Source organism: Antechinus flavipes, chromosome 1 (assembly GCF_016432865.1).
Source record: "Antechinus flavipes isolate AdamAnt ecotype Samford, QLD, Australia chromosome 1, AdamAnt_v2, whole genome shotgun sequence".
Taxonomy (NCBI): domain Eukaryota; kingdom Metazoa; phylum Chordata; class Mammalia; order Dasyuromorphia; family Dasyuridae; genus Antechinus; species Antechinus flavipes.
The window spans coordinates 48,775,316-48,791,023 of NC_067398.1; the positions used below are offsets into that span (position 1 = coordinate 48,775,316).

The 15,708-nt window shown below is 46.7% G+C and overlaps 1 protein-coding gene across 4 annotated transcripts; it reads left to right on the top strand.

Annotated features, from left to right (window-relative positions):
- The first annotated feature begins 776 nt into the window (after positions 1 to 776).
- IL17RC (interleukin 17 receptor C) lies at positions 777 to 15,459 on the top strand. Of its 4 annotated transcripts, none has more exons than XM_051981914.1 (19): positions 778 to 1,157; positions 1,592 to 1,613; positions 1,853 to 1,993; positions 2,976 to 3,053; positions 3,266 to 3,375; positions 4,430 to 4,535; positions 5,485 to 5,529; positions 5,675 to 5,811; positions 6,499 to 6,558; positions 6,756 to 6,813; positions 6,971 to 7,164; positions 7,438 to 7,488; positions 8,937 to 8,982; positions 9,145 to 9,266; positions 9,850 to 9,909; positions 13,924 to 13,969; positions 14,142 to 14,237; positions 14,508 to 14,546; positions 14,662 to 15,459. In XM_051981914.1, the coding sequence occupies exons 1-19, from the start codon at positions 1,047 to 1,049 to the stop codon at positions 15,252 to 15,254; spliced, it is 2,115 nt and encodes a 704-aa protein (XP_051837874.1). In that variant the 5' UTR covers positions 778 to 1,046; the 3' UTR covers positions 15,255 to 15,459. The 4 variants fall into 4 exon arrangements, with proteins under 4 accessions (XP_051837890.1, XP_051837900.1, XP_051837874.1 ...); XM_051981922.1 differs by having other exon boundaries at positions 1,856 to 1,993; XM_051981930.1 differs by lacking the exon at positions 14,508 to 14,546 and having other exon boundaries at positions 777 to 1,157.
- Positions 15,460 to 15,708: the final 249 nt, after the last annotated feature.

The following is a 15,708-nucleotide window of genomic DNA, read 5'->3' on the forward strand; positions in this document are numbered from 1 at the left end:
TACCCTAAATAAAAGTCTCCACTGTAGTGGCTGAGATGGTTCACTTTTCTTGGGCTTCAAGACTGGGTGACCACAATCTTGTGTACACAAGTATTCCTTTTGTGTACAGAGTAGACTGGAAAGCTGCTAAGATCCTTCCCAACTCCCAAATTCTATTCTTTTTATGAGATCACACATATTTAGCAAGCAAGCTTCAGGATCCTGGACTTGGTGGAGAGACACATCCACTTGACTTGTAACTCCAACTCTCCCTTTTATGTGGTAAGCAGAGATTGACAAGGGGTAACTGTCCTTTTAGGATCTACTAGACCCAAAAGATACGAACAAGCTACGTTCTCTTGAGACCATCAGTACTCTAGGGTCTATATTAGTGCCAGACTGGGAAAACATAAAAAAGGCAGGGCTTGAAGGTCCAGGAGAAAAGGGATTGGGTATTACCTTAACATCAACAGTCACACTTTTATGGCATGAAATAGTTCCATGTCACCAAGTCCCTGGAGAAGGGCCTCCGGAACACCTTCCCCTTTCCCATCTTCCCACAGGACTCCCAGGGGGGGTAGGCAGCTTTGCTGGGTATTGCCCTGCTAGGGAGGGGTGCGTGTGTATGTGTGTGTATTGGGAGGGCTGTGCCTTGTGAGGAGTGGAGAGTGAGTTGCCGGCTTCCCAGTCATCCAGATTCTGGGCACTGGGCCCAGTGTTTTGTGGGAGGGACAGGACGGGACAGGGGCTGGAACAGGAGGCGGGACAGCAGGGCTCCGAGCCGAATCGAAAGCACTTTGGATTCAGAGATCAAACTGAGAAGAGCCATCGAAGACTCCCAGTGCCTGGAATCTCCTCCCAACCCTCCCACCCTAGGAGGCCCCCGAGCCAGGATAGGAGTGGGAGGGGAGGGGTCCCAGTGCCCACTCTGGCACCGCTGAGCATCCAGGAGGAAAGGAGCAACAGTTGGCCAGCAGACCTGCGGTGGGGGGCAGAAATAGCTTCTCCCCCCGAGGGGAGCGGCCCCAGGCCTGAGACGGGCTACAACACTGATCAGCAACCAGAAGATGCCGGTCCCACGGCTGCTGCTGCTCTTCTCCTTGGTCCTCGGCAGCAGGCCCTGGGTGCTCTCTCTGGAGAAGCTGTCAGGGGCCCACGACGATGCCCGATGCTCTCAGGTAGGCTCCGGAGGGGTCTCGGAGGGGGTTAAGGGATGGCCCGGAGAGCGCCCATTCTGGCCCGGGGCTTTGGCAGTGCCAGCCACCACCACCCCAACTCCGGTGTAACTGCCCTTTCAGGTCTGCCCAGGTAGGGAGCTGGGTGCTGGGCTAGGGGGAAGGGCAGAGTGCCGATGTGAGAGAAACAAGCAGCCGGCTCACCTTTTCCCTGCAGGCTACTGGCTCGCTCTGCTCGGGCTCCGGCAGGGCTCCCTTCTCTGTACTTACTGAGCAGCGGGCATCTCTGGAAAAGGCTCCAGATGCCCGAAGGCCCTCGCTGTCTCTCTGTGCCCTCGAGGCACGCGATCCGAGCCCTGCTTATGGGAGCTCAGGGATGCATGTGGGAAAGTTGGGGCAGGAAACAGGGAAGCTCTGAACTCCCTTTCTTCCCCTAGGGTCTTTCCTGTCACCTTTGGGGTGAGTATCAAGAGAAGACTGGAGATGGTTTACTTTCCTGCCACTGGCTCCTTGGAGACCCCCCAGTCCCTTGGGTCTGGCTGAGCTGGTTCCCGAGAGTTTCCTAGGGAATCCTCCCCCTTGTACTAGCATTGAGGGCACTGTTCTCCCCTCTCCCACCCCTTCCCCCGTCCCCCTTCACCCCTGTTCTGGGCCGGGTGCGGTGGGTATTTTCAAAGGCTGCCATTTACCTCCTCCAGAAGATGTGCTCTGCCTGCTCGAACCCACCAAAGACCCTGTGCTGGTGCCCACAAAACTACAGACAGAGGTGGTCCTTCAGTGCAGGGGAGAGAGGAACTGTGTCCCCTGTGTGCGGGTGACCCTCCACCTGACAGTGCAGGGTGAGAGACTGCGGGGTGGGGGTGGGGGGGCTGAAGAAAAGGTTTATCAAGGTGGAGGGTAAAGGAGATCCTCAGGCTAGGATGTGGGTTTAGGTAAGAGGTCCAAAGGACCTGGGGAGGAGAGAGAAATCTGGTAGGGACACAGTCTGGAACGAACACTGGATTGAGGTCAGAGGATTTGGGTTCCAATCTTTCACCCTCCCACGTGGGATCATAGGATCATAGAGCCAGAGCAGAAAAGAGACCCGAGGCTTTTCCGCAAATTGTCTTTTTTGACCTACCTCTCTGGCATTTAATCTCGGCCTTCTCCTTTGTGACAAAAGGATCATGCTCCCAAGGCTCTTTTAGCTTTGAATTCTAAAATCGTAAGTGTGGGAAGAGGTGGGCTGGGCTGGGGATTGTACTTAAAAGGGAAAGTTCCTGATGAGAGAAAAGAAGGAAGGAGGAAAAAGTGGGTTGGGAAAAAGGAGAGAGGAAAAGGAGAGGGGTTGGCAGGAGGAAAGAGGGAGCGAGCCCGTGGCAGAGGGTGGTTTGTTCTGCTCTTGCCATCTGTATATGTCACTAGATTTGACGGGAAGAGATCCAGAGTGATTGAAAAGATAGGGGGAAGGACCGGAAAGCCTTTGGAAAGGGAGGGAGGAAGGGGAAAGGGAGAAGGAAGCCAGTAAGAGGGGCCATCTGGGGAGGACTCAGGCTGCCCACGGCTGAGCGCAGGTTTGGGGAGAAGGATCTCCCCTTAAATTCTCTAGAGATGGCAGGTACTCAGCTGTTGGCTCAGGGTCCCTCCTACCTGGGTTCCTCATTATCCCAGCAGCTAAGGAAATGAGGATCCCTTGGGATATAGCCCACAGGCTTTATTTCCCAGCAAAGGGAATTCCAGAAAACCTGGGAGAGGGGCCAGAAAACTTACTCACTGTCTCTGAGCTGGGGGTGGGCGGGGTTCTTGGGCAGGGGGGACTCTGCCCTTACAGAGTCATTTTAGAACCTAGGAAGGAGGATCCTGATGAGGTCTGGCTCCGGGAAGATGCTGAACTAACTTCTCACCCTTGGCCTAGGAATGGTGAGCTAGCCCCGTCTCTGCTCCCAGCCTCTCTCTGCTTCCTCCCTGGGGAAGAATGGCTTTTTGCACAGTGTTCCCTTTGTCCCTCATCCCAGCTTTGCTCAGACCGATCCCGGCTGCTCTTCCTAGCACAGTGTCTTATTATAGCCCTCTGCACTCAGTAGGTGATTCATAAATGTTTGCTGAGTTAAATTATATTGTGTCTTCCGTAGAATCTCTCCAGGCAAAAGTCATCCTTTCCTTCCAGGCATACCTCTCTGACCGATGTGTCTTAGTGAAGATAGAGGTGCCTGCCGCCATGGTACAACCAGGTCAAAATGTGGTAGGTTGAAAGATGAAAGGGCAGGGAAGCTTTGTGGGGCTGGCCCACTGTTTAAGCTTTATCCTAAAGCTTTTCCCTGAGATTCTACCCCGACACACATATTAGCACTGGAGGCGTAATCCAGGAAAACATCAGGCTTGGAGTCAAAAGACTTGGCTCTGGCACTCACTCTGTACCTCAGTTTCCCTAATTTGTAAAATGGGGACAATTACTGTTCTGACTCCCTCATAGGTTGTTTTCAGGAACAGAGAAGGTGATAATTATGATGATGCTTTGAAAAGGATAAAATAAAGAGTATCTGAGGAAGGAATTGACCTTGGGTAGAACTTTTCCCCTCAACATGAAGGGGAAAGGAAGAAGCATTTATTAAGAACTTACTATGTGCTAGTCACTCGTCTTTTCAGTGCTTCACAAATATTATCTCATTTGATTCTCAGAACAACCCTGGGACTCAGATGCTATTATTGTCCCCTGTGGAGGTTACAGTTGAGGAAACTGAGGCAGAAACAGTTAAGTGATTTGCCCAGAATCCTCCAGTAATCGTCTGAGACTAGAATTGAACTCAGGTCTCCTTGACTCCAGGCTTGTAACTATCTGTCCATTTTGTCTTTTAGATGTTAATTATAATATAGAGGATACTAGACTTGAAGTCAAAACATCTAGTTTTGAATGACTCCCACATTTATCAGCTATGGGCAAAGTACTTTTCCTCTTTGGACCTCAATTTCCTTATCTCTAAAATGGAAGGAGGCTAGCTGAACTCCAGGCAAATATCCTAAGTAAGAGATGGAGGCAGGAACTCTGGGCTCAATTTCCTTATCCCAGGGGAGGCTGGGAGTGGAGAGGGGGCTAGCTCACCATTCCTAGTACTCCCTCATAACTTCCCAAGGTTGAAGTGTGGAAATGATTTTTACTTTGCCTCTAGAGGATTATGGAAGGAAGGGCTGGGAGGGCCTGGAAGGATAGAGAAAGTCAGGAGAGCTGAGGATCCAGTTAGTAGTTCTTGCTTTTGACCTTAACGCTGATCCTTTGTGGGGTTTTGGCTTTTCTTCAGGGCTCATTGGTATTTGACTGCTTTAAGGCGCCAGTAGGGGAGGAAGTACGGATCTATACTGAGCCTCCCTATGAAAAAGAACTCAGTCATATACAACAAGTGCCAGGTGAGTGTCTGGCCACTGTGGGAAGGGAGAAATAAGATATGGCCTTGGCAACACGGAAAGAAGGGAAAATTGGTCTTGGGTTTCTTGAGCTTTATCTTGTTGGATCCCTTCTTGTCAAATCTGCTTTCTCTCTCTCCCTATTACAACCTACTATCAGGAAAGTATCTGAAACTAACCGTTTTTATCTGAAATTGAGAGGTTTTTGTAAATATAAATTCTTATTTTTATATTTCTTTTTTATATTTCTAATAGAGCCTCTTCCCTCCAAGAAAACCATCTAATATGTCTAAGAATTTTTAGCTTTTTATTTTACACACAAAGGTAGTTTTCAACATTCACTTTTTCAAAACCTTGTATTCCAAATTTTTCTCCTTTCCTCCCACGGATAGCAAGTAATCCAATATAAGTTAAATACATGCAATTCTTCTAAAGATATTTCCATATTTGTCATGCTTCCAAAGAAAAATCAGATCAAAAAGTGAAAAAAAGTGAGAAAAAAACAAGCAAACAACCAACCAAAAATAGTATTGAAAATAGTATTCTTTGATCCACATTCTGTCTCCATACTTCTCTCTCTAGATGAGGGATGACTCTTTCAATTACAAATTTATGGAATTACCTTGAATTACCTCATTGTTGAAAAGAGCCAAATTCATCATAGTTGATCACATAATCTTCCATAATTTTTTACAGAAAAAATAGTTCAGCAAAAGTACCTCTTTTTTTGGTTCTGTTTTCTTTCCCATGATTTTTCCCTTTTATTCTAATGTTTCTTTCTCAACATGACTTACATATAAATGTTTAAAATTGTACATATTAAAAAAAGAAAAAAACACTTATTGTTTACCTGCTCAGCCAGTGAATAAGAACCTGTGAAGAGACAGTGTTCTCTCTCCTCCTGTTTTTTCCCTTATCCCTACTAAGAACCTTCATTCTATTCTCTCCTCAGATTGTGTCAAGCCAGAATTGCAGAACAGCGTCCCGAGCTGCTTTGGTATAGAACACAGTCAGGCTGAAAGGAGGGGGAAGTTGGGAGGAAGAGCAAATTTTGGGGCAGTAGAAGACAGAGGGCAGTCTGAGTGGGAGGGCAAAGAGAATGAAAGTCTTCCTTTTTTACCCCACCCTTAATTTACTTCCAGTGCTGCCCTGGTTCAATATCTCCAATGAAGGGGATGATATACAGCTGGTGATGGACATCTCCACAGAGCAAAACTATTTCCTTTCTCTCTACTGGAATCAGAGCGGGAATCGTAAAACAAGGTTTCTTCAAGTCCTGGTGAGAAGGGATCTAGCTCCCCTCTTTAACACCTCATTTCTGTTTCACCCTACCATCTTTTCCTTCTCCCCCCAGGAATCTCCCCTATGGCTCCTGACTAGGATCTCCTAGTCAAACCTCTTCTTGTCCCCTCCCCTTCAACCAACCAATTTGAGTCTTTCAGCTTCTCCCCTTCCTCTCAGTCTCTGAAGTTCCTTTTAGGGTCCCTGCTATCTTTCCTGTCTTTCCTCCTTCCTGACCTCTCTTTTGCTCAGACCTTCCCCTATCTCGAGCTTGTTCTCTGGTGACAGTTATAACATCCTACATGTGGTGTTCTCTGACAAGTTTAAGAGCTCCTATCTTCCCTTCTGCCCTTACCCTTAATTCTAATAGCATTTTTATTTTAAAAGAGACTCTCAAAAATAAGAAAGCCTCCAGGACCCAAATGGTCAATCTGTAATGATAGAATTTCATGCACTGGTGATTTGCAGAAAGAGAGATTACTGGGGAATAGAGCTGCTCCAAACTTTCGTAAATCATATTATTCCTCTACTCTCAGTCCTGGCTGACTCCTTGGTCTCTTGTTTGCTTTCCAAGAGTGTGTCTTCTCCCCTCCTCCCTGCCCTGACTGCCCATCCCATCTCCCAGTAGTAGTAGAAGTAGCAGTAGAAGTAGTATCTCAGATTCTATCCTTGATTTGTCCCCTAGACAGGACCACAGAATATCACCCTGAACCAAACGGATCTTGTCCCTTGCCTCTGTATCGAGGTAAGAACTGAGCCTATTTAAAATCTGAAGCTGGCTGCTGGTGGTGGTAGATTTAGAATTGTCTCCCTAAGCCGAAGGGGTGTGGGAGGAGTGTAAAGGGGGGATAAGAGAAAAAGGAAGAAAGGATCCCGTTCTTAAGTCAAAGGAAGGTTAAACCTTGCCTTCTGTTCCTTCACCCAAATGGATTCATTTTCCAGATGTGGATAAAGGAAGAGGAAGATGCCATCAGAAACTACCTTTGCCCATTCAAGGAGGGTGAGAGAGTTTGGGGCCTGGGATGGAAGCAGAGGGAGGCAGTCTCTGGAGCTAGGAATATAGAGGGAAAGTAAAACCTGATGAGAGGGATGGGACAGATTCTCTGGCGGGTGCATAGGTGAGGAATACCTGGTCTCCTACAACCCTTCCTCCCTAGACCCCAGAGCCCACAAGAACCTGTGGAATCAGACCAAACTGAAGCTGAAGTTCTTGGGGACAAGAAGCCTGAGCTGGATGGTGGAGGCGCCCTGCTCCTTGTCTGCCGAGATCATTCTCTGTTGGAAGCCAGTGGATAGTGAGCTCTGCTACCCGCTGCCTGTGCCCCTACCTCAGAAGAATGTCACTCTGAATGTAAGGGAAGGGAAGACAAAGGGAGGGAGGGAGATGGGGAATCAAGGAACAGCAGGGGAATAGCTGAAGGAGGAGAGAAGGGAGAAACCAGGGATGGTTACCTGGAAATTAGCTCAGATAATCCAAGAAGTGGAGAGGATATGAGAGAGGTAGACACAGACAGACACACACACACACACACACACACACACACACACACACACACACACACACACACCCTGTGACTGCTAACCTTGGGGATCTCCTTCTCTCCTTCCCTCCCCTTCTTTGCAGAAATTCCAGGACCTCCCTCTGCTGACTCTCCATCCTAATGTCTGTGTTCAGGTGAGATTCCAAAGGAAGAGAAAGAATTCTGAGCCCAGTAGAACTGGAGCTCTGGAATCTATTTCCAACTCGGTCACAAACTCTCTATGTGACCCGGGGCTGGCCCTTCCCTTCTCTGAGACTCAGTTTCCTCATCTGGCAAATGATTATAATCAGACCCACTTCTGTCTACTCCCTGGGACTGTTTGGAGGATCACCTTTGGTGCAATGGAAAGAACATTTGCATAGAAAATCATCCAGGAGCTAACATTGTGACCTAATACAAGTCACTTGGGCCCAGTTTCTTCATCTGTACAATTGGGGATTGGCTAGATCAGGGGTTCTTATTTTCACTTCCCTCAGACTCAAAGGATTAGTGGATAAATTTCAATGGGTTTGGGAACTTGGAAGGGATGAAAATCACTGCTTTCTTTTTACCATCCTTTAACTGAAATGGAGCATTTTCTTCAATTATGAATATAAGAGGAGACCATAGTATTTATTATACTGCCAGCAGGACCCAGGGCACAAATAAGGACCAGAAGCTCTAGGCTGAGCTGGTAAGTGGAGGCACAGGACCTTTTGTCCTCAGAGGTAATATTTTTCTGACAAATATTTTTTTTTATCTTGGAGATAAGATAAAATATATGAAAGAACTTTTTGAAAATACATAAATTGCCATAAAATTTGTGAGGGATTTTCATCATTATTCTCCAATCTTTAACTTAATGGGCATAGAAAACTTTCAGTATGGAAACTTCTATCAATGCAGTGAGGTATCTGCTTTTCAGCCCATGGTCCTGGAGCTACCTGGAACCACTATCCAGGATCTCAAAGCTTATTTTGACATTTTAAACTTATCCTTCTTATTACAAAAATAGGCAGTATATATATATATATATATGTAAGGTTTGCAAACATTATCTCATTTGATTCTCACAATGATCTTTGGGAAGCAGATCCTCTTATTACCCTCATTTTATAAATGAAACTGAGGTTAAGTGACTTGCCCAGTATCATAAAGTTGGTAACTATCTGAAGCTGGATTGAATTTAGGCTTAATGATTTATCCATAGAGTGACTTTCATTGGTAAATCATTTTCAATTTGTGATCCCAATTGTTTTTTTGTTTTTTTTTTGGGGGGGGGGTTGGCAAAGGAACTGCAGTGGTTAGCTATTTTTTTTCTAACTAATTTTACAGATGAAGAAACTGAGACAAATAAGGCCAATCGACTTGCCCAGGCTCACATAGCTAGTAAATGCCTGAAGGCTGGATATGAACTGGGGTCCTCTTTACTCCAAGGCAGATGCTCTATTCACCGAGCCACCTAGCTGCCTATTATTTTTATTTAGCATGTGTGCCCTCCTTCTTTCTCCATCCCCTACCTTTCCCTCAGCCTTCTTTTCCCCTTCCTTTTCACCTGGAGCCTTTTCCTCATCAAGCCTCCTGATTCTGTCCTTTCCTGCAGGTATGGAGTGGGGAAAAGCTCCAGATTCAGGAATGCCCACAGGAGAGTGAGTGAAACATGGCAGAGGGAAGAAAGGGGGGAAGAGATCTGGCCTGGGAAAAACTTGAAGAAACATGTTAAACTGGGGGAGAAGAAGGTATGGTGGTCAAGTTGAAGAGAATGAAAGAAGGTTCTCATTCTGATTTTTCTGACCTTTAATTCCTCCCAGATATTCTGGGTCCTCTAAGGGATGACATGCTACTGCTGGAGACTTGGGGCCCTCTGCAGAACCACTCTTTCTGTGCCATGGAGACCAGTGGGTGCACCCCACTGCCAAGCATGGCCCATACAGTAAGACCCAACTCCACATCCTATAGCCCTTTTCCTATTCTGCATGCCTTCCTCCTCCATCCCTAACAGGTACTCTGCACTGCAGCCCCCCAATCTTCCAGTGAGGTTTCCCTCCATTCTCTGGCGTGGAATTTGGAATCAGGAAAACACATATTCACATCTCAACTCTGTTACTTACTAGTTTGTGATTTGGGGCAAATCACTTACATTTTTGGTGCCTCCATTTCCTTATTTGCAAAATGTAAAATTTGTAAAATACTTGATAGTATCCAAGGTCCCTCCTGGCTTTTTATTCTTGATTTGTTTTACTCCCTGGTTTTTTCCCTTTCAAACCCTTTGGCCATAAGGCTGAGATCACTTGCAGGTCCCCAAAGTAAGGTTTGAAGTTTGAAGGGTCTTATCTCTGTGCACCTCCCTTCTTTCCCCTCAGGTCCTTCCCCTTACCTTAGAGCTCTTTCCTTTCTTCCCTCAAGTTCCCTCCTCCTCTCCCTGCCCTCCACAATTTCCCTCCCTCCAGCTCCAGTCCCCTTCCCCCCCCCACCACCACCACTCCGTGTGACAGCTTCTATCTTTGGCTTGACAGAGAGCAGCCTTCTTTGGAAAACAGCTTCTTCAAGACTTGCAATCCGGTCAGTGCATGCAGGTCAGTGGAGGCAAGAAGCTGGCAAAGGTGGACAGGTAGTGGGCGGGAGGGCAACCCAGTGAACCATCCAGGACTGGGAGAATGGAAAGAATGCTGGATAGAGACCATTGGGTTCCAAATCTAATGCTTCCATTGTGGCAGTCACTTAACTATTCTGCCCCTTATTAGGAATCTCAAATCTAATAGAGGAGTGATAAAGAAGTGTATGGTGCAGTGGGGAACTCACCTTTGATTCTCACTGTGTGGCTTCTGGATTTGACACTTATTATTGCGAATAACTGATAATCATTTAACATTGCTGTGCCTCAGTTTTCTCATCTATAAAATTCAGACAGTGATCTAGATGGCTTCTGAGGTTCCTTCAACTCTTAGATCTATGATCCTATTATTTTAAGCAAACAGGTTAGAACTGGCCTGAGAGTTAGGAAAACCTGGCTTCATAGCCCCACCTCTGACATATAGTGGTGGTATGACTAGGCAAGTCACTGAACCTTCTCCCCCCTCCTCAAGTGCCCCAGGCCACTGACTAAGATCATTAAGAATCATGACAGATGGGAAGAGGGAGTTTCCTGATGTGGAAGTTCCCTGTCAATGAAATCATAATTCTGAACCCAAACTCACTCTTCCTGACTCACAGGGTTGTAAGTGCTTCGAATGAGTTATAAACAAGTCACGTTCCTTTATTCCCTTTTTTCTTCTCTGCTTCTTCCTTTGTGCAATTAGTAGGGGAGGAAGGAAGAAAGGAAGGAAGGAAGGAAGGAAGGAAGGAAGGAAGGGAGGGAGGGAGGGAGGGAGGGAGGTGGCATTGGATTAAGATGATCTGTTTTGAGGTTCTTTCCAGCCCTGCCATTCTGCATTCTCAGACCCTCAGGTCTCTCCCAAATTATTATTCTTCAAATGTTCTACATCCTAAGGTCTCTTCTGGAACAAACACTGTTTTAACAGTCTGTGTTTCATAGTCCCTCAGATGCTATCATTTTTAAAGTGTCTAATATATGTCACTGCTATTTCCTAGAGAAGTCTCTCACCACCTAAAATAGAATCTCTTCTTCTTGTAACAAATACAGGCAATTAATAACAACAAATCAACACAGTAGCCATGTCGAAAAATGTGTCCCTCATTGCACTGCTATGCGATCCATCTCCTAAGCTAATTGATGAGAGCCAAGCTTCACCATCAATCAGTTCTCTGAGATCAGGATGGATCAATGCATTGATCAGAGATCTGAAGTCTTTCAATGTTGTTTCCTTTACCTTACTGTGATCATTGTGTAAATTATCCTCCTTGGCTAACATGCAATATTGTAAGGTTCCTTCTGGCTGTCACATTCTGTATTCTTATATTTTATGGTTTCAGGTCTCTGCCAGATCTAAAAGTCTGTGCTTAAGGTCCTTGCCTGCCCTGACATTTCATGGACTAACACTATTAGCAAGGTCTCTTCTGGTTTTAATACCTTGTCTTTAAAGTCTCTATGAGAGCTAATATTCTGTTATCCTATAATAAACACCATCCATGAGGATCTATTTTGTACAGAGTTCTGGGCTGAACCTTCTAGGAAGATGTGAAGAAAGCAAGGACCCTGATCTATCTATAAGGAGATAATTGACTAATGAGGAGACTAATGAACACAGGAAGCAAATAAAAAGTCTCCATTGCTATTTTTCTGGATCCCACAGCACCTTACAAAGTGCCTGCTGTGTAGGAGATGATTGATGCAGGAAACCTGATCTCTTGCTATTTGTAGTGAACTTTGCCATCTTCTGCTCGCTCTGCCTCCTTCACACAGGCTGGCCTCTGGGGAAATACTCATATTTAGATGGCATTATTAGATTGCTTTTTATGCCATAAGACTGTGGAGCATGTGGTATTTTTTATGCCAGGAATGAATTTCTCTTTGCATTTAAATTTCTGTTCTTAAAACCTTCCAGGAAGGGTCTCCCATTTCTTGATAATTTGCTGTCATGTTAAAACAGAAGAATATAAACAAACAACACTACTAACTCTGCCTCTAACCTGTTACAAGTTCATGGGCAAGTCATTTAGATTTCATGCTCTTCAATTTCCTTCAAAGTTAAAATGTAAAAGGGAAAGAACAGCAACAACAACAAAAACCCTTAATACCATATAATTATAATTACCAAACTTTGCTCAAAAGAAGAGATAAGAAAATGTCTCCTTCCTTTCTTTGCAGAGGTGGGGAACATTGCATATACTATCAGGTATCTTAGCTAGTTTTATCAAACTGATTTTCTTCCCTCTTTCTTTTTCATTCTCTATTACAATGGCTTGCTGGGTAGGGATAGTGGGAAAGATACGCTCAGAAGTGAAGATAATGTAAACAAGATATTTTAATAAAAGTAAATTTTAAAACATAAGAAGGGTTGGACTAGTTCTAAAAATCTATGATTCCATGAAGGCTAGAAATTTCCTGATGCTCAAATCAGTTAAATTTAAATATACATGAATTATAATTAATTTCATAATTTTATGATTTGTTTTATTACTTATTTATTCATATTTCTCAAAATGTAACCAAATTGGATTTTGAAAAACTCCTGATATACCTGTTGCTATAGGGAATACTAGGAAATAGCATTTATAAAGTTCTATCTTGAGGGACCTTATACTCTAGTTGTAGAGACAGGATATCATACATGAAACATAAATGATAAGATAGAATATAATTACTGTATTGGTCCAAACGTAAGCTACCCCTAAATATAGTCTTCAGAATAAGATCTATTTGAAAGGAAATATATCTGAGTGTATTTTTAAAAAGAACTGATTACAGGGCATACAGGGGATACAGGGGATATAAGCCAGATATTATGGGAAAGTACGCATTTATTTGAATCAGTGGAAGTGAAAAACATTTGGGAAGATCTTTAAGGAGATGAGAAAAGTAGGGAGCACTGGAACATTCAGGAAAGGTTTCCCTGAAGAAAAGCAAACATAAGATAGTCCTTAAATTGAGATTTGGAAGGATAACTAGGATTTTGGGTATAGGCAGCCATAGCATAGGGAGTATGGGATTCAAAGCCAGGAGACTGGGTTCAAATTCCAACCTTAATACTTATTGTCTGTGTTGTTGTTGCTCAGTATAACTCCATTTGGGGTTTTCTTGGCAAAGCTGCTGAAGTGGTTTTGCCATTGCCTTCTCTAGCTCATTTTATAAATAAGGAAACTGAAGCAAACAGGGTTAAATGATTTGTCCAGGGTCATTCTTGACTGGGCTGGACTTGAATTCAGGAAGAGAAATCTTTTTGACTCTAGGTCTGAATTTTCTCCACTAAGCCACCTAGCTGCTCTGTACTGTTTGTGTGAACATGGGCACATCAATTGACCTTTTCTGAGGCTTAATTTCACTACCTGTCAAATGGGAACAATAACATTCATCAGGGAGTATTTTGTGAAGCTGAAACCACCATAAAAGGTTCCCAGATTCAGAGCTGAAAAGGACTTTTAAAGATCACCTAGTCTAGAATAGTTAGGGGCCTGGATCTATAATTTCTACCTGAAGAGGAAATTCTTATCAAACGGAGGTCAGCATTTTAGAGAGAGCTGCTAAGAACACTTATCCAGGGTTACACAACCAGGTCTTCAAAGGCAGGACTTAGTTTTCCCTGGTTCCAAAACTAATTCTATCCATGAACTCCTCTGCCTCTGCTAGTCTAACTCTTCAAATGGAGGGCCAGATATCTAAAGAAACTTGTCCATTTTTTCATAGATACTAAGTGAGTAAATCTCTGACAGGGAATGTAATCTATTTCTCACCTACCTTACCTATCCAGGTCAGTCTCTATCTCTCTCAAGGGCGGGAAGTTCCTCAAAGGCTCAAAGATAAGTTGTTCAGGTGGTAAAGATTCTGGGATGGCTTTGGAAGAATTTCAGAGATGGGATCTGGCAGAGGGAAAGGAAGCAAGGCAGGATATTATCCTGGAAGGGGAAAAATGAGGAGGCAATCCCTCATGCTAGGAGGACTCCTGGAAATTAATGAATTGCTTATCTTTCAGTTGTGGAATGACACAGGGATCTTGTGGGCTTGCTCTCTTCAAAAGTGTGAGTATGGAGGGGAAGGGAAATGGATGGTACCTGGACCCACAGGGAGCTCTAGGACCTGCTGGCTTGAGGGAAGGTTAGAGCACCCGAGGGAGGATATTGGGTGTCTGCCTCCCCTTCCCACCCCTGGAGGGCCCAAGTCCCTAGCCCTGGTGCTGACTTCTGCCCTTAGACACTCATGAGCGTTGGGTCCTGGTTTGGCTGGCTTTCCTAGTCCTGGCTGCTTGCATCCTGTTCCTCTTCCTGCTCCATAAAGATGATATGAAAGGTGAGATGCTGCTCTCTCTCTCGGGGCTGTTATCTCCAGGGGCACGATGAGAACAGACTTCTCCAGTCCCTAGCCTTTCAGGGATTTCTCTCTTCCTGACACAGCCAGGGTACTGCGAAGAGCCGGTTAGGACGTCCTTAGCGGGGAGGGAGGAGAGGGAGGTGGGGCATAAACCTAGAACAGACCTAGAGCTAGCAGGCCTAGAACACCCAAGGCAAACGCCAAGCACATTCACGCTGATTGGCTGCCTCTGCCCCTCTCCCTTCGCAGGGTGGCTGCAATTCTTGAAGAACGATTACCGCTATGGGGGTGAGTTTCAAGGGGGGTCCCAGGTCGCACAGTGGGACTCGGGGCTAGGAAAGATGCCCGGGATGTTCCCAACTGCAGTCGGGAGAACGCTCAACAGCAGTTGTCTTTGTCGCAGGGGCCGCGCGGGCCCGTAGAGCCCTGCTCCTCTACTCTCCGGACCATGCCAGCTTCGAACGCCTCGTGGGCACCCTGGCCACAGCCCTTGGGCAACTGCCGCTCTCAGTGGCGGTGGACCTGTGGCACCGGAGGGAGTTAAGTGCTCTGGGCCCCCTGGCCTGGTTTCACGCACAGCGTCGCCAAGCCCTGCAGGAAGGTGGGGTGGTCATCCTGCTCTTCTCCCCCGGGGCCGTGGCGCTCTGCCAGGAGTGGCTCCAAGAGGCGCGCGCGCCGCAGGGACCAGCCCGCCCGGCCGACACCTTCGGGGCGTCTCTCAGCTGCGTGCTGCCGGACTTCCTGGAGGGCAGGGCGGACCGAGGCTACGTGGTAGCCTGCTTCGAGGAGCTGCTTCCCCGCCAGGGGATCCCCGACCTCTTCCACGCAGTGCCAGTCTTCTCTTTGCCCTCCCAGATGCCCGCCTTCCTGAGGGCACTAGTGGGGCCTGCCAAGGGGCAGCGGGACACTCTCAGCGCTCAGGCCGCGCGGGTGGCTCAGTACCTCCAGCCCGCCCTGGAGGAGTGCCTGCAGCGGGGGTCATCGTCTGCTCTCTGACCCAGCCGGGGCCCCTCGCCCACTAGGCCCAAGGGCAGGAGCCAGAGCCAAGTCCTCCGCAGCCTCTGGATGTGCATCCACCTGGAGCAAAGGTCGCCTCTCCCCTGAAAATCCCGCCCACCAGGACATGTGGATGTGGGGGATGGACCCCGGCTTTGGGCCGTGCGGGGACATCTGGGTGAATAAAGATAGACTTATTTTTGTAGTTTCCGAGCTTCTAGTCTGTGCGTCTGTGCTAAGGGTTAGGGAGTCCGGGACACCGCCCTCGCGGGGTCCGCGCGTCGTCTCTTTAAAAGCGCGGACAGGTGCAGCTCGAGCCAGCTCCCATTGGTCGCTCTGGCAGTGACGTCAAGGCACATGGCCAGCCGCCATTGGTGGAAGGGCTGGCACCGCCCCCTAGACTGCGGAGCTTGCGAAGGCTCCGAGCCGCGCGGAGGCTGCGGCGGCGGCGGCG

Coding starts and splice junctions, on each gene's coding strand:
- IL17RC (XM_051981914.1), top strand. CDS start 1,047: ATGCCGGTCCCACGGCTGCTGCTGCTCTTCTCCTTGGTCCTCGGCAGC. Junction 1,158..1,591: donor ACGATGCCCGATGCTCTCAG/GTAGGCTCCGGA, acceptor TTCTTCCCCTAG/GGTCTTTCCTGTCACCTTTG. Junction 7,165..7,437: donor AGAAGAATGTCACTCTGAAT/GTAAGGGAAGGG, acceptor CCTTCTTTGCAG/AAATTCCAGGACCTCCCTCT.